The sequence below is a fragment of the Notolepis coatsorum genome (genome assembly GCF_963971535.1).
Source record: "Notolepis coatsorum genome assembly, chromosome: 4".
In the NCBI taxonomy this organism is placed as follows: domain Eukaryota; kingdom Metazoa; phylum Chordata; class Actinopteri; order Aulopiformes; family Paralepididae; genus Notolepis; species Notolepis coatsorum.
In genome coordinates, this window is record NC_140168.1 from 180,769,934 (window position 1) to 180,788,560 (window position 18,627).

Genomic DNA, 18,627 nt, shown 5'->3' on the forward strand with positions numbered 1-18,627 from the left:
AGAATCCTGGCCGTAGCTGGAGGCTACTCAGTACACACAGACAGTGGAGCTGGTTGCATATAGCGAGCATTTAGACTTGTTGTGTGGTGGCGATGTCTCGCAGATAATACAACTACAAGTATGATTATATAATATATATATTTTATTTAAAAAAAAATTATATAAAATAAATTTGTTTCTTTTTTTTTTTTTAAATCAAAAACAATCGATATAAATAATGGTAAAATTGTTATTAAAAAATTTGCCCCTAAAAAAATATTTTTTTAGTGTGCCCCTAGTGTGCCCCTAGTGAAAAAGCTTAGCGTACAGCCCTGATAACCCAACACAAGAACCCATTCATTAGACACAGATTAGACCCAACCAAAATCAATCTCTTTCTGCATTACAGCCACTCGTAGTCTCCTCTTGAATCCCACCTTACTGGTAATTGAAACCAAATATTGTGGAAGTCTATTCCAGTAGGACATTGCCCTGTACATTACAGTTTTCTTTAAGGCTTCAGTTCTGGGTCTCGGCAGGGCGAACCGACCCCTCAATGCTTGTCTAGTGCCATAGCCATGACCATCACTAATAAGCACCAGCTGCAAAAAGAGGCACACAGGTTTATGTAAAGTATAAATATTTCTCATAAACAAAATAAGACTACACACTAGTCTCTCATTGACTCTCATCCATGACAGTTCCTTGTGCATTTTCTCAACACTGTTTCTAATTGAGCTATGCAATGCAAGTCTTGCAGCTCTATTTTGAGTAAGCTGTATTTTATTTAAGTCTTGTTTGGATGCATTTGACCAGATTGCTGGACAGTAGTCCAGATGTGACAAAACTAGTGATTGTATGACTTGCTTGGTAGCTGTGTCTGTTAAAAAATAGGCATTCCGTCTAATAATTGAAATACTTCTGCTCATTTTTGTTACAATATTGTTAATGTGAGTTGACCAAGAGAGTGTTTCATCTATTATAACTCCAAGCAATCTGGCCTCCTTAACTTGCTCAATATCTGCACCCTGCAAAGAAATATTTAATCTGTGATTCTCTCTCTGAGCATGCTTTGAACAAATAATTAGACATTTTGTTTTGGATGCATTTAGTTTCAGCTTATTTACCGTGACCCATTCAGAAATCTGCATTAACTCACTTTGAAGAAGACTGCTGAGGTATTTGGCATTGCTTGCCGAAGCATATATTGTAGTGTCATCTGCATAAATGGAACTGCTTGCATTTCTTAAACTTTGTGGCATATCATTTACAAATATTGAATATAATAATGGTCCAAGGCAACTTCCTTGAGGAATGCCACATTGTAGCGTTTTAAAGCTTGATAAAGTTCCATTAAACAGGACACATTGTTGTCTCATGAATAAATAACTTTTCATCCAGTTAGTAGCTGAGTGTTTGAAACCATAATCAGCTAGTTTTGCAAGCAGCAGTTCATGATCAATGAGATCAAAAGCTGCGCTAAAATCCAACAGTACTGTACCAACTAATAATTTACAGTCAATATTTCTTAGCCAATCATCAGCCAATTGTGTAAGTGCTGTGCATGTTGAATAGCCAGGTTTGTAAGCATGTTGAAAGTCAGAATTTATGTTATTAAGGGAGAAGTAATTTTGTATTTGTTTGAATGCAATTCTTTCCATAAGTATACCTAAAACAGGTAAAATACTGATTGGCCTACTATTTGGTCCAGTGAATGATTCTTTTCTATTTTTTGGTAGAGGAGTGACCTTAGCTACCTTCCATATTTGCGGATAAATTGAATATATGACATATCGGACCAGCAATACTTCCAGCTGATAGCTTCACAAGTCTACTGTCCAGATTGTCGTGACCAGAGGGGTTGTCACATTTTAATTCAGACAATAGCTTTTCAATTTCTGAAAGATTTGTGACCAAAAATTCAAATTCACATTCTTTGTCCTTCATGATCTGACTTTTTATAATTGAATCTGATAAGTTACCCTTTACAGGTGGCATGTTGTCTCTTATAGTATTTACTTTATTTGTGAAATAGTTATTGAAATAATTTGCAATATCCAAGGGCTTAGTGATGAAACCAAATTACAAACATCTCAAAACAAACTAGTCAGACTACTGCTTGACCTGACTCCTAGAACCCACCTCACCCCTGCACACTTTGCCAACCTAGGATGGCTTAGAGTAGACGACAGAGTACAGCAACTTGCAATGGGCCTGGTCTACAAGATACACTACACGACCAAGGTACCCATGTACATGTCAAAATACTTCCCAAAGGTCAGTGAATACCACGATCACAACACCAGAGGGAGCTCCACAAATCATGTAAAACCCAGATTCGGCTCAAACAAGGGACTAAACACGGTTCGCAATTATGCCACAACAATGTGGAACGCCCTACCCAAAGCTGTAAAGGAATGTAAATCACTACCCACCTTCAAAAACACTCTCAAAGAACACCTACGGGAGACTGCAATTCAAAACTGGCCCCTACAAATGTCCTAACCCAGTGGTACAATAAAGACCAAGCATGGCTATTCCAATGTACAGCCCCACCCAACCCCACCCCACCTACCCAACCTCCTCCAATGTACAGTTTCCATGTCAAATGTATGTCAGTATTCCAATGTACAGTGTCCCCCCCCCCTACCCAACCCCCCCCCCCCCCAACCCCCCCCCCCACCTCCAATGTACAGCCCCACCCCACCTACCCAACCTCCCCCAATGCACAGTTTCTATGTCAAATGTATATACTCTTCTTCTGGATTTTTTTAGTATCACAAACGGTACTGTATTTGAAAATCTGGTATGTCATAAATGTATAGATGTAGCAGTACTGTCTATCTGTATGTCATGTGTGTCATATGATGAATTGAAAATGGGGGACCCTGATGGAAACAAGACAAAAGTCTTTCTCAGGTCTGCATCCTCTTAACAATTGTATGTATTGAGCTGTACTGTACTGTACCCATTCTGCAATCTGTTAATAAACTTTTCAATCAATCAATCAATCAATGAAACCATCCCCCGATTCAATAAATGATGGCATTTTACCCATTTTGTCTCTACCCATGATTTGATTCACAGTACTCCATAGTTTTTTACCATCATATTTTGTTTCTTCAATTCTGGATTGGTAGTATAGCCTTTTTTTCAGTTTATTTAATTTGGTCACTTTATTTCTTAAAGAGCGATATGCTAACCAATCTTCTGAATTCCGTGAATTTAGAGCGATTATTTTCAGTTTATCTCTTTCTTTCATGTTGCTCCTTAGGTCAGTGTCTAGCCAAGGTGCTTTGATAGATCTTACAGTACGTTTTTTTATGGGCACATGCTTGTCACAGACCGAGGAAAATAACTTCATAAATTCTCCTAGGGCTTCTTCAGTATGAATACACTCAAATACACTGTCCCACTTTATGTTGTGCACGTCTTGAATAAATGAATGATCACAGAAATGTTTATAGATTCTTTTATGTATGATTTTAGGACCTGCTTTGGGGACTTTGACTATCGGCTATTGTAACAATTCTGCCGCATGGAAATTGAAAAGCTTAACATTTTTGCACAAAATGAGTTCCCTTCTATCACTAACATTATTGTTTAAAAATGTTTGGTTGAAATAATTTTTTTTTTTTTTTTATTTATTTAATTTTTTTTTATGATTAATTGCGAATATTTTCATGTTGAGCTATAGATTGTGGATGAATAAGCACAGAAAGGTACATCATGCCAATGTTAATGCTTTATTTGTTTTAAACGAGGCGATTTAGAAATGGGCAACATTGGGGAAATACATTGCGTTGGACAGAGGGTGGAACACAAAACGGCAATGACGTAACTACTACACCTCCCTATAAGGAGGTAGTTTACCAATAAGGGCTAGGGTAGTACCAGGTAGGCCTCTCTTTGATTTGTAATGTGTGCATGAAAATGTATTGTTGCTTTTGCAGTAACACTTCAACTTTGTATATTGATGGTTCATTTTATACTGCAGTAATGGTAACTATGTATACTATAATATTTACAACAAAGTCTGTCCATTGTTGTTTTTTCTCTCCTCCCATAGTTCACTCTGTTCACCACCGTCCACAAGCATTATTCTGTGGATGAGTGGAAGGAGTTTGCCACAAAGCATCCAGACTGCATAGAGGTAGATATGTACATTCATGGTGACTTTTGAGTTGAATTTGAGTTTTTATCATCTTGCCAATGGTGGTCTTCAAAGTAACATGACTATCTCGCTCTCTCTCTCTACCCCCCTCTCTCTCTATCCCCTCTATCTCTCTCTATCCCCCCTCTCCCTCTATCCCCTCTCTCTCTACCCCCCCTTCTCTATCCTCTCTCCCCCCTCCTCTCTATCCTCTCTCCCCCTATCTCTATCTCCCTCTCTCTCTCTACCCCCCTCTCTCTATATCCCCTCTCTCTCTCTATCCCCCCCCCCCCAGAGTGTGGCAGTGAGTACGGGAACAGGAGACGGGGACTTTGACAGGATATCCTCGATCATCGCTGCGGTGCCTCAGCTGAAATACATCTGTGTGGACGTGGCCAACGGCTACTCTGAACACTTTGTCCACTTCGTGAAAGACGTCAGGCAGAAGTTCCCCACGCACACCATAATGGTTGGTGGCTTCGATTAGATTAGATTCAAATGTATTGTCATCATACAGCACAAGTACAGTACAACGAAAATAAGCTTGGCATCCGACCAGAGTGCAAATGTCACAGTAAACTACAATAGTAATATAAAATGTACAGGTGATTAAACTTGGTATAGAATATATAGATTACTACTACTGTGTGTAGTGCTAATCAGATCTATGTACAGAGTTGTAGTATTAATATGTACAGTGATACAGGTATAAAGACACTATGGTAGTAAGTCATACTGGCCAGCAGCGTAACTAGTAAGAGTAGGTAAGGGATATGTAAAGATATAGATATAGTATCTACAGATATATAAAAGGATTATATACAGGTATGTACAGACAAATGTGTGTGTGTATATACAGTGTATATATATACAGGTGCAGCTCAATAAATTTGAATATCGTGGAAAAGTCTATATATTTAGCTGTATTGATGCAGTCATTTGTGCAAAAGGAGCCCCAACCAAGTACTGAGTGAACATGCATGAACATACTTTTCAGAAGGCCGACATTTCTATATCCAAAAGAAAATGCATCTATTTTTTTTATTGGTGATACAGACTTTTGGGCTTTCATGAGCTGTAAGACATAATCATCAACATTAAAACAAATTAAGGCTTGAAATATTTCACTTTGTGTGTAATGAATCTATAATCTACGAGAGTTTCGCTTTTTGAATTGAATTACTGAAATAAAATAACTTTTCCATGATATTCTAATTTATCGAGCTGCACCTGTATGTATATATATATATACAGCATTATTTTACATGCTGTCATACAGAGTTATATGGGTCTATAATTTTTGTGTTTCCTTATCTGGCTTTATGTAGAGGCACACACACACACACACACAGACGGACTCCAATATACACAACCACAGGCCCATTCATACCTGCAAGATGAGACATGTCTCGTCTTTCTGCTCTCTCAGGCAGGAAACGTGGTGACGGGGGAGATGGTGGAGGAGTTGATCCTGGCCGGCGCAGACATCATCAAAGTCGGCATAGGACCAGGTAAATGGCTGCATTTATATAGCGTTTTTATCCAAAGCGCTTTACAATTTGTTCTTCACATTTTACCCATTCACTCACATTATTCACACACCGATGGCAGAGGCAACCATGCAAGGTGCCAACCTGCACATTGCGAGCAATTAGGGGTTAAGTGTCTTGCTCAAGGACATTTCAACACACTGCCCGGGAGGAGCGGGAATCGAACCGGGAACCTCCGTATTACCAGACGACTGCTATACCTCCTGAGCCACTGTCGCCCCCATAGGCAGAGGACCAGCTGATCTCGACTCACCCTCTTCACTGCCACTTTGCTGCTCAGCTTGACTTTCCCACTTTTCTTTTTTTTCATATCACGATTCTAATCGAATAGTGAATCCAATATCGTGCATCAAAGCATGAGCTGAGTGAATGATCGCACCCCTAGCAATTACATATCCCTATTAATAATATTCCTGCAAACATGATGAGGGAACAGCAGAATATTGCAAGTATTACTGTGGAAATGGAATTTACAAAGACTGAAAAAAAACTGTATTATGGGATAAGGCGTTTACATGCCTCTTTATCCTGGGTAATATTGGCCTCTCCCACCTATCATTCATGGGCCCTGTTCCTCGTACGTAGCTAACTGAGTTAGCCCGATAATTTGCAGGATACCTTTACATAAGTCAGGCTTTTCAGTTCCACAAAGCAAGTTTGGCTAAATCACTAAATTAGAACCTGCTCCAGAGCAGGTTTACTTGAGTTAGATGGATACGGTGGCCACTCCCTCGCAAAGAAAATGGCAGCTCCCTTCCCCAGAGATCCCGTTATACCATTCTGAATCATGTTTTTGTGCTTAGTTTTTCTAGAGGGGTCGTGAGCAGCCACGGGGGGGGTCGTGAGATGATTTCCAGAATGTATTGATTTCATAGAATGTGTGAAATAGGGGGCGGTCAGGTGGCGTAGCGGAGATTGCGTTCGTCACCAACACCGGAGACACTGGATTCGCCTGTTCGAATCCAGCTCACAGCTCCGGCGTTGTCACCAGCTTGGCTGGCCGTTCACACTAATACAATTGGCTGTATTAGAGGGTGGGAAAGCTGGCGGGGTGGGTCCGGGTCGTTGTAAACAGCTACTCCTACAGTTCGGTCGGGGCGCCTGCTCAGCGCGGATAGGATCTAAGGGGGGTAGTGTGATCCTTCCACACGTTACACCCTCTCAGTGAGAGTCCGCCCTGCCAGGTGAAAAGAAGCGGTTGATTGGCTAGACGTGTGTCGGAGGAAGCACGTGATAGCTTCCACTCTCCCAGACCGACTGTGGGGGGTAAGTGCGCAGCGACCAGGAAGGGGATTGGGAATTGGCATAACGACTAAACATTGGGATGGGAGAAAATCGGAGGAAAAAGGAGGGGGAAAGAGATCAATAAAAAAAAATAAAAAATAAAAAAAATTGTGAAATAGGCCTATAATTAAAATACATTAAACTGGTAAAAGAAATGCTTTTGAAATGTAAAATAATAGACCTAAAATGCTGATAATAAATCATATTCAGCCTATGGATTTACTTTGTCCTAAATAATGCACGTCATATATAAAAAATTTTATTTTTGTTTGCCTCAAATCTTGCGCCTCCATTCCAATGAAACGAAAGTAAGCAGCGCCTCGACTCCACCTCTCTACAACAAGCACGTGGAGATGATCTGTGTTGAAAACAACAAGGACATGTGCAGCAGACATGTCGACGAAGAAGTCATCAGACGTGTTGTTAGACTTTAAAATATGCAAAGACAATGCCCAAAAAGCCGAATGCCAGATATGCCAGAAGAAAAAAAAAAAAAAACTTAAGTATCGTTGTACACGATGGCGACGCCACACAAAACATTAATAAGGTTATGCCTATGCTGCTATGACTAATGTGTTACCAAGTTGGCTAATTTAATTGTAATCATCTGCTTTTGTAGGTGCATTGTCTGATATAATTATAAATTAAATATAATATAATTGTTTGCTTGATAGACGAAGGTTGCAACATAATTATGTAATGTCATGTCGTTGGCTGTGAGAGCAGCCCCACTGCACCCAGGCAGCGCAGCCGAGTGAAACCTTGTTGGCTGCGTCACAGTCACGAAAGGGGCTACTAAATTTATTAATCCAATCCACTTTATTTATAGAGCACATTTAAAAATAACAAAGTTTACCAAAGTGCTGTACAAGTCCCACAACATAAAAAATAAAATAAAATAAAAAAAAGATATTATAAATAATATATATATATATATAGCTTCGAATAAATCGTAGCTCGGCCCCGAAGCTTCGAAGGTCAGCCCTACGGAGCATTGCAAATCTGAATCCCGCTGGGATATTTTGAATGAATGAAACTTGGATCCGAGATTATTGTGGAAGGCCTACCGGGCGTTTGGCTCCGTTTCATATTCTCTGCTGTGGATGCATTTGGTTAACCGGAGTGAATGAATTTGAGAAAATGCATCAATCTGTTCAACCACTGTTATTTGATGATGAAAAAGAGGGTGATGAACATGACTGGTATAAACCAAAGGTTAATCAATTCAATGCATTTATGGACGATGTCCGAAACAGATTAAAATCTGATTAATAGTGAACTGTTAATAGCCTCCAATGCTTATTAGTGCGTCCGAACATGTTTCAACCATGCACCTCCTATAATAGTGGGGTTCGCTGCTCTCTGACACCGTTATTTCGGGGGTCGCGGCTTGAAAAATTCATAGCAATTAAATACTCTTTGGGCTTTTTTTATCTACTTATTCGGAAAGAGTTGAAATAATTATTATATTATATCTCATTTGATTATTCATTCCATTAAGCCTACTGCCAGCAGGCACATTTAAAGAAATATAATCTGATAGATTGGGTAGTTGGGATATGAGCTCATCCTGGCTATTGTAAACAGGATATGACATCACGCGCCAACCCACAGACCGAACACTCAAGTACCTTGAAGAACATCCATATTATATGTGCCATGCAGATGATACCCCTTATGTAAAGTTGAGGGCAGAATCTCAAGCTTTAAGGACTGTTGGAGTTCATTCCATGAGCTAGAGGGGCATCATAGCAAAATGCATATTTACCCTGTTCAGAGCTAACTCTGGGGACCTTAAGGACCAGCCAGTCACTAGAACGAGTTCCAGAATTCCATTCCAATAATGATGTAGTATAAGGAGGTAGCTTACCAATAATGATTTAGTATAAGGAAGTAGCTTGCCAATAATGATGTAGTATAAGGAGGTAGCTTATCAATAATGATGTAGTATAAGGAGGTAGCTTACCAATGAGGGCCTCATACTGCATCCAAAGGTTCCAAAATTCCATTCCAATAAGGATGTTACAAGGAGGTAGCTTACCAATAATGATGTAGTATAAGGAGGTAGCTTACCAATAATGATGTAGTATAAGGAGGTAGCTTACCAATGAGGGCCTCATACTGCATGCAAATCCACAAATTGAATTTTAAACGGGTTGGTTGTAGGGCTGTCTTAAATACTTTGAAGCTTCGTTCGATGGCACAAGCTTCGAACATTAAAAATCAAAGTTTTAAAAAAATAATAATAATAATCATTTTAAATTAAAAAAAAAATGTGCCTCCAAAATCTTGCGCCATTCCAATTAAACGAAAGTAAGCGGTGCCTTCCCGCCTCCATTCCAATGAAACGAAAGTAAGTCGCGCCTCGACTCCACTTCTCTACAACAAGCACGTGGAGATTATCTGTGTTGAAAACAACAAGGACATGTGCAGCAGACATGTCGACGAAGAAGCGAAGCAATGCCGTTTGTTATTTAAGACTATGTTGGACAGATTTGTGTTCATTGTGCTGCTTTTTTAAAGTGTCCCGACCCATATAAAAATATGTCTTAATAAAACGTGCTTAATTAAGTCGAATTCTGCCTTTGTCTCTTATCAACTACATATAAATATTTATATAATTGTTTGCTTGATAGACGAAGGTTGCAACATAATTATGTCATGTCGTTGGCTGTGAGAGCAGCCCCACTGCACCCAGGTAGGGCAGCTGAGTGAAACCTTGTTGGCTGCGTCACAGTCACGAAAGGGGCTACTTAATTAATTAATCCAATCCACTTTATTTATAGAGCACATTTAAAAACAACAAAGTTTACCAAGTCCCACAACATAAGATAAAATTCGATTGCCAAAAAAAGCTTCGAAGGTCAGCCCTAGTTGGTTGACGAGGTGATCTCAATACCCTCTTCGCTTGAGTCGTACCGACACGGCAGTACACACCGCTCACGCGCCGTAGCCCTGTGCCCGATCTCAAGCCCCGCCTCTTTTCTTGATCCTCAGATCGCAACGGTTGCTTCCCAAGGGAGGATACAAAAAAGAGGACGGGGCTTAATATGGGTCAATTGTGTTTATGCGTTCCATTTTCTAATGGCGATTTGAGTAACATGCACATGGAATGGTGTTGGATTATGTTTACATTGGATGGCGTTGGATTATGTAGTTAATCTGACCGGTGGTCTTTCTGCGCAGGCTCCGTGTGCACCACGCGTAAGAAGACCGGGGTGGGCTACCCCCAGCTGAGCGCTGTGATCGAGTGTGCAGACGCAGCTCACGGCCTGGGCGGACACATCATCTCTGTGAGTGACTTCCTTCTTTAAATTTGTACACCTTTACTTTACGTCTCCGTGCAATAATTTCTACTGTGTTTATAGGTGTTTAGGTTTTTATCACATCAGTCTGTTTTTAATGTGAAGTGTTGCTCCTTGTGTTTGTTAGGAGGAGTGCTCCTTGTGTTTGTTTGGAGTGCTCCTTGTGTTTGTTTGGAGTGCTCCTTGTGTTTGTTTGGAGTGCTCCTTGTGTTTGTTTGGAGTGCTCCTTGTGTTTGTTTGGAGTGCTCCTTGTGTTTGTTTGGAGTGCTCCTTGTGTTTGTTTGGAGTGCTCCTTGTGTTTGTTTGGAGTGCTCCTTGTGTTTGTTTGGAGTGCTCCTTGTGTTTGTTAGGAGTGCTCCTTGTGTTTGTTTGGAGTGCTCCTTGTGTTTGTTTGGAGTGCTCCTTGTGTTTGTTTGGACTGCTCCTTGTGTTTGTTTGGACTGCTCCTTGTGTTTGTTTGAAGTCAAGTCAAGTCAAGAGTTTTAATTGTCACGGCATACAAGTATACAATGAAATAAGCGGCACGGTGGTGTAGTGGTTAACACTGTCGCCTCACAGCAAGAAGGTCCAGGGTTCGATTCCCCCTTGGGGACCAGGTTTCCATGATGCCAGTTACCCAGGTGGGGTATCTCCCAGGCCTTTCTGTGTGGAGTTTGCATGTTCTCCCCGTGCTCGCAAGGGTTTCCCCCCGATAAGATAAACCCAATGGAAAAACATGCACAACAACAAGATTGCTAACGCTGTGGCGTCCTTGACGAAGACGGACAGGAGCACTTGGATTGGTCCCCTGGCGCGGCTCACGTTGACGCCTGTCTGCTCCCGGCTGCCCTTGGGGGGGAAGGACGACGGGATGGGTTAATCGCAGATACGAATTGCATGCATGCATCGCATGTGTGCCAATTGATGACCTCGGAGCAGGTCCTAAATTATAAATTATTATTATAAATGCGGGTGGTCTTGCCCGCGACGATGTGCAATACAGTGGTACAACATATAATAGAATCCAATAAAAATACAGTGGTACAACATATAATAGAATCCAATAAAAAAACAACATTGTGCAATAAACATTGTGCAATAAACGGGTAACATGGTGTGACATCTCGGTATCTGTACATAGTATTTACAGAGCATATGGGACATGCTAGGTAGCTTTAGTAGTGCAATACACTGTTCCTGTTGTTATACTAATTTAAAGTGGCCTTTCCTCTTGGCCATAAGTGTGCGTGTGTGCGGCATGAGTGTGTGCCCGCTCGTGTTAAAGTGGCTGCTAGTGTGTGAGCGTGCACAGCGTGCGTGTCGTGTGTGTGCTCGTGTGTGCTTGTGTGTGGATAGTTCAGTTTCTGTGGCACTCAATGTTCATTGTTCAAGGCTCTGATGGCCTGGGGGAAGAAGCTGAGCCTAAGCCTCTCCGTCCTAGTAGCTGGGGTTCGCAGGCGTCTGCCTGACCTCAGCAGCTGGAACAGGCTGTTATTGGGGTGGTGGGGGTCTTTCATTATTCTGCAGGCTCTGGATTTGCACCTCTTGTTGTATAGAACCTGCAGGGGAGGTAGCGCAATACCCGTGGTACACTCGGCTGAGCGCACCACTCTCCTTGTGTTAGGAGTTCTTCTTGTGTTAGGAGTGCTCCTTGTGTTTGTTTGAAGTGCTCCTTGTGTTTGTTTGGAGTGCTCCTTGGCCCTCATTTATCAATGCTGCATACGCACAGATGTGTGTAAACCGTGCGTACGATAATTTCTAAGCAGTGTGGGATTTATCAATATGAACTTGTGCTTGAGATTGTGCGTACATGGCACCAAGCGGTAGAATAGGAAAACTGCAACAGACGGAATTGAATAAGCTTTCATGCATTAGAGTTTCAACACAGACGTGTTCGGTATGACTCATAATTAATTATAGTTAATTGTAAAATAGAGACATGAGTGTAATTATTGTCAAACCCTATAAATACCATTTGGAATAGGTCTTTCCGAATTAATGCAGCATGGTTTATCTTGCGTTATTATTGGAAGACTTGTCACAGTGTGCGCTCTGCAGGGAGCTGTTCCTTTTTTTCTGTGCTTAGAGACATTCTAAATTCTAAAATGGAACACTTTCTACGCATTATTGATAAAATGAGGGCCCTTGTGTTTGTTAGGAGTGCTCCTTGTGTTTGTTAGGAGTGCTCCTTGTGTTTGTTAGGAGTGCTCCTTGTGTTTGTTAGGAGTGCTCCTTGTGTTTGTTAGGAGTGTGAATATACTAAGGGTATCCGTATTGTCTTTTAAAATCTCCATTTTCCTCTCTCTCTCTCTCGTGCAGGATGGAGGATGTACCTGCCCAGGAGACGTGTCAAAAGCCTTTGGTACGTTTTTCTTTTTAATGTTTCAAATTACACTCTTAACCCTTTACCGGCCAAGTAACCATTTTTGGCCACTTCCCCATACAATATATTTAGCCAGGTGGGAGAGGGGGGGATCTTTAATCTATGAAAAAAAACTTCTTCCAGCCAATCAGCACAGGTCAGGCTATGACACAGATATTGTCACCATCCCATCTGACCAATCAAGATAGACCCTGGGGATCTGCAACTTCCTTCTTTTCACCTGCTTCTACTCTTCAAAATCCATTATTTCCTCAACAAGTCATGGTGAATTGATAATATTTACAAATGTTTGTAGTTGAACAATCATTGTAAAGGATGGGATAGGTGTTTTTTGCATAGGATTAGTGAAATCAGGATTTGTTGTTAGCTAAAAAGTGGTGAAGCCATAAACGGTCATATGCCCCTTCAGGTGAAGTGACATAGTGGCCATTTCTAGACATATGCGATATGCCCGATGCATCTAGTCAGTCACACTTAGGGTATTACTTCTACCATGTAGTACCCTGTAGTGCCCTGTAGTACGATGTAGTGCCATGTAGTACCCTGTATTGCCATGTACCCTGTAGTACCATGTATTGCCATGTAGTACCCTGTATTGCCATGTAGAAATGGCACCAAAATAACATTCTAGAGTTGAAATTGTGAATTTCCAGGTATTTCAAGAAGTGTCCGGTAAAGGGTTAATTCAAAACACAACAAATATCCTTCCTTTCCACCCATTACATTACAGCGAGTGGCTCCTCCTCGAAAAAAACATCCCCTTGCTTTCTCTGCGTTTCATTGGCCTGTGTTTCTCCATGACCGACAGGTGCGGGGGCGGACTTTGTGATGCTGGGCGGCATGCTGGCCGGCCACTCAGAGAGTGGGGGCGAGGTCATCGAAAAGAACGGCAAGAAGTACAAGCTGTTCTACGGCATGAGCTCCGACACCGCCATGAAGAAACACGCTGGGGGCGTGGCCGAGTACAGGTCAGAGAGAGAAACACGCTGGGGGCGTGGCCGAGTACAGGTCAGAGAGAGAAACACGCTGGGGGCATGGCTGAGTACAGGTCAGAGAGGGGGGCGTGGCCGAGTACAGGTCAAAGAGAGAAACACCCTGGGGGCGTGGCCGAGTACAGGTCAGAGAGAGAAACACCCTGGGGGCGTGTTTGTAGATTTGTCGAAGGCGTTTGATACTGTTGACCACCTTCTCCTATTACAAAGATTGCAGAGTGTTTGCTTTGATACAGGTGCTTGCAGTTGGTTTCAAAACTATTTAACAGAAAGATTTCAGTGTGTGAAAATGGGAAATGCCCAATCAGAGCTTCTACCCATCACAAAAGGTGTTCCACAGGGATCAATCCTCGGCCCGGTCTTATTTACCATTTATATTAATAATATTGTCTAATCTCTGAGCAGCTGTCAAAGCCACCTTTACGCGGATGACACAGTTCTCTATTGTACTGCTGATTCTGTGCAACTGGCCACTAAATATTTACAACTCTCCTTTGACGCCTTGCAAGATGCACTTATTAGTCTAAAATTGGTGCTTAATGCCAGTAAAACTAAATTCATGTTGTTTTCCAAAACCAAAAATATTGTTTATAGTGACTTGCATATATCGACTCTGAACAGTTCTGATATCGAGAGAGTTTCAGAATACAAATACCTTGGTACATTTAAATTTAAAGAAGAGACCCAGGGCTTTCGAATTTCACAAAATGACACTTCCCAGCTCACGCCAGCCCCTGTCAAACTTGGACCCGTCTGACGTGAAATCATTTTTCAATGTTGTTTTTCATGATTATGTCTCACGGGTCGAACAAACCTGAACGTTATTGCCATAAAATAGATGGAACATAGTTCGTTTCTTTACCTTTCTGTGAACGTCTAGAAAAAATACATTTTCGTTTTCTAAGCAGATGTATACTCGGAAATCTTTTTTGCCGAACCACTGCTGCCTGGGCGCAATGATTTCATCACCTCAAGAGCCCTGTTGTTTTTGGGAAAACTGGGCTTTTGAGGTGATGAAATCACTGCGCCCAAGCAGCAGTGGTTTGGCAAAAGAAAATCCGAGTATATAGTATCTCCATAGAAAACGAAAATGTCAAATCTTTATTTATTTTTTTTTCTCCACGTGGTAAATACACGGGTCACAACATGTTTACAGGAAAGTTTTGGAGTTGTGTTTGGAGTGTATTTCGTGACTGTTGGTAACTAGGCTACACTGGCACACCTACTTCCAGTGAATGACGCTAACGGTGCGGCTGTTCCCTAAGCCTAATGCATGCACAGAAACCTCAATTGCCTTTCGAGTTTAAATAAAGGTTTTAAATTAAATGTAAATAAAAAACGTGTTTACCAGCGATCACTGGTGTTTTGTTCTCCCAACATCTCTCTCACTCTCTCTCTCTCTCTCTCTCCACCCAGAGCATCTGAGGGGAAGACGGTAGAAGTTCTTTACAAAGGCCCGGTGGATGTGACTGTGCGAGATGTCCTGGGTGGGGTCCGCTCCACCTGCACCTACGTAGGGGCGGCTAAGCTGAAGGAGCTGAGCCGCAGGACCACTTTCATCCGGGTCACCCAACAGCTCAATACGGTGTTCGGCAACGACGGCTAGGAGAGTCCCAGGCTGCTCCAGGGGCCTACTGGCTTCAGATAGGGAGATGTACTGTTTGTGATGCCGACGGGGGCATATATCAGGTTACATAGATCTGTCTGTACGTCAATCGCATGCACGCACGCAAACACACACACACTCACACACGCTGACTTTGGGTATCCTACTTTCCCACATATATAGTACTGTAGGTGACAGACGGTGAGGTTTTGTTAGTTTAAAAACCACGCTTTAGTTAAAAATAATTATCAAGGTCAACAAGTTTTTTACTGATAGTCTTTAAATGGAGAGCAGCTTCAGGCATTTTAGATGTTATTTAACATTCCAGTTACAACATCCAGTTACATGTTATAATGTTACTACCCAACCCTGCTGTTTATACCTCTGACTTATCTGTGGCAGTTAAGACTTTATACATTCAGTATTTTCCATGGGTTTCATTTCAGTCACAATGCATCTCTTTAGTTGTTCCGTGTTGTTTTATATTGTGACATTAGTACAACTGACTGTTGTAATTTATATGATGGCAACACTTACAGCAGAGCAGGTTTAAGTGTGAGGATGGAAGGATGGTCTATTTTCTATCTATTGCTTATTGTCGGATGTTACATCCAGGTTTTAATGCACTTTTGGGCCTATGTCACGTCAGTCTTATTGATTCAATAAAACAATCATTCCAGAAAATATCTCGTATTTATTTGTTTTTACTTTTTACTTCATTCAAATTGTTGAAGATCACAAGTTAATAGCACAAATATATTCAGACAATTGGTGTACATGTACCAGCAGGTGGAGACTGGGGGGGGGGGGGGGGATTTCTAGATGAGACCTACATGAATCCTGTTGACTGTAGTGAAAAGATATACTGTATAACTTGGCAGACTCTGTTTATTATTATGGTATACACTCAAAACGACGAAGCATCATTTCTGAGGTCTTTGCAGAAGGTCTGAATTCAATTTATGCATAGACAACATCACTGTAATCATGGCACTAAAATTTTTAAAAAAAAAGTTCGCAAAGAGAAGGCCTGAAGTGATCCAAGACCAGGCCTACAGCATACAGGCTGCTGTTACATTTAGTAATTTAGCTGACTCTTTTATCCAAAGCAACTTACAAGTTTTTTACGACAAGTCAGTAAGAAGGGTACAAGTACAACTCTTATCAGCTGAGTAACAATGTTCATCAAAGTGTTCAGATTTGAGTGCTACAGTGTTGGTGTATGTTAGTATATTAGGAAGATTGCATTCGTTTTTTGTTTTTTTGTTTACCCATTACAGAAGTTCACAAAGAACCTCCATGGTGCAGGGTGTGCCAACTATCTGTCCACAGGTACAAATGGTCTGAGGAAAAGTATGTTCTGGTGCTTTGGGATATTGAGACTGCCCACATGTGCACATGTGATACTGCATTCCTACTCTCCTTAGTATTTGTATTCCCATTCCCCAAAAAGCATTCTTCTCTCCCAGGTTTACAAAAGGAGATAGCTCCCAGCTATTGTTACCAATCTCTATTGTGAGTATTTCCGCTCTCTGGTACTGGGTGCCCCTGTTGAAGAAGGACAGTGTGGAAGAGGCAAAATCCCAGAACACCTCTACTTTTTGTGGTCTGGCCATTTTCTCTGCTCCATTTTTGATCACCTGAGGGGTAACCGTGTATTTTTTCACAGTTTTCTGCTGTCCATAAGTCCAGTCCTGTTGTTTTAAATCCTCACAATCTGTTGTGAGAGAACTGAGCTGGTTACCTTGGCAGCGCAGTCCATAGACGTATCCGTCACTCAATCTTTTTGCAATTACTTTTTCACATAAACCAATGGTCCAATCACAATGCTCGGTGAGGCTGATCATCCACCTATGAGAGCCGGAGTTGGACTGGGCCCCCTGGAGCAGAATAGTATGGGCCTGGCATTTTCCGAACCAAGAACCATAGAAAACCTTCCTGTGATCTTTGGACAGCGCCATGCCACTGGCCAATGTATTTGGGTCAAAGGTCAGCTCTTCTTTTGTAGAAAAGGTTTCCTGGTGGTTTTCTGGGTCAACCAGGATCAACAATGAACCCAATAACTGGTGTGCTTGAGCCACCATCTTGTCTCCACTCTGCCTCAACTCCTGGACCAGCTTGTCCCGCTCGCCCCCAGGCTCTAACCCCTTCCTCAGATCCACAGCCTTGGCCTTTTCCACCGCCTGATACACCCCGGAATACATCTGCAGGAAACGGAAGGTGTCATTCTCCTTCTGCGCTGCCTGCATGCTGTCCTTGCTGGTTTTAATGGACAACATGCGGCCAGAGACGGAACTCTGGACGCTGGTCAAAGTGATGTGACGCAGGGAGGACACCGCCTCAATCAGACGCACACCGGAGCGTTCTAACTTCTGCCTATCAACCTTTTCCCATTTCTCCAAGCTCACACTCTCACCCTCTATGTTGACGAAGGCCTTCTGCTCGGCACTGATCTTTTCCACAAGCTCTTTGTGAGCCACAGGGAGGGTCTTCATATTGTGCAGCCGGTGTCGGTCTTCAATGGCACAGGCCACACACACGCTGGTCCGATCATCCACGCAGTAGTACTCCAGGAGTTTACCGTGTTGGGGGCATTTAGTGTCCCCAGCCAGGCCGGCATCTCCTGGTGCCATGGGCTCAGTCAGAGGGTGGGTCTGTAGCAACACAGGGGTGATCAGGTGGACCTGCAGGTGCTGAACACACATGGAGATCTCACACTTCATGCACGTCTTCCGAGCGGGCTTCCTGTCATCACCTGTACACATGTCACAAAGAACGGCTTGCTGTCTGTCAGACATGATGTCAAATGCTGGGGGATCCTGGAGTTGTTCCGTTTAAAATGCTTTCCCGTCAGTTTTCTTAGGCATTCGAATCAAGTTCTCACACTTGTACGTTTCTGGTTCGAGTGTCTTCTTTGGTCTTACTGCACGTGCTCTGCCGCCCCGCTCGCACGCTCGCCAGTGCACTTTCACTTCTTCGAAAACGAAACAAACCGTTACAATGACGCGCAAGTGAGAGGGAGGGGGGAAGGGGGGATAGTGAATGAATGTTGATTAGAGCCTTGACGTACAGTAAGTGGGTGTAGTAGCTACGGTATTGTAAGGATGTAAATCAATATGGAATTCACTTTGTTGTCCTGAGAGTCAATGTATGTCGTGTGTGTCTTATATGATATGTTATGATGAATTGAAAATGGGGGACCCTGATGTAAACAAGACGAAAGTATTTCTCTGGTCTGCATCCCCTTAACAATTGTATGTATTGAGCTGTACTGTACCCTGCATTCTGCAATATGTTAATAAAGTTTTCAATCAATCAATTATTGATAAGAAAGATTAATATCAGAAATATAAAGGAGACAATTCTATAAATTCAGTACGATCGTTTATTACAACA

At 42.0% G+C, this 18,627-nt stretch overlaps 2 protein-coding genes across 2 annotated transcripts in view; one reads left to right on the forward strand and one right to left on the reverse strand.

Annotated features, from left to right (window-relative positions):
• gmpr2 (guanosine monophosphate reductase 2) overlaps positions 1–15,907 on the forward strand; it is a 28,039-nt gene extending 12,132 nt beyond the window's left edge. Inside the window, exons 4-10 of the mRNA XM_084312947.1 lie at positions 4,049–4,132; positions 4,428–4,601; positions 5,562–5,643; positions 10,153–10,259; positions 12,570–12,612; positions 13,442–13,601; positions 15,042–15,907. Coding sequence (XP_084169073.1) covers positions 4,049–4,132; positions 4,428–4,601; positions 5,562–5,643; positions 10,153–10,259; positions 12,570–12,612; positions 13,442–13,601; positions 15,042–15,231 — 840 coding nt within the window. The 3' untranslated portion in view covers positions 15,232–15,907. The remainder of the gene's footprint in view (positions 1–4,048; positions 4,133–4,427; positions 4,602–5,561; positions 5,644–10,152; positions 10,260–12,569; positions 12,613–13,441; positions 13,602–15,041) is intronic.
• Positions 15,908–16,515: 608 nt separating this feature from the next.
• LOC311226764 (E3 ubiquitin-protein ligase TRIM7) lies at positions 16,516–18,029 on the reverse strand (the record flags this gene model as incomplete). Its single annotated transcript, XM_084312172.1, has 2 exons — positions 16,516–16,553; positions 16,736–18,029. The coding sequence occupies 2 exons, from the start codon at positions 18,027–18,029 to the stop codon at positions 16,516–16,518; spliced, it is 1,332 nt and encodes a 443-aa protein (XP_084168298.1).
• Positions 18,030–18,627: the final 598 nt, after the last annotated feature.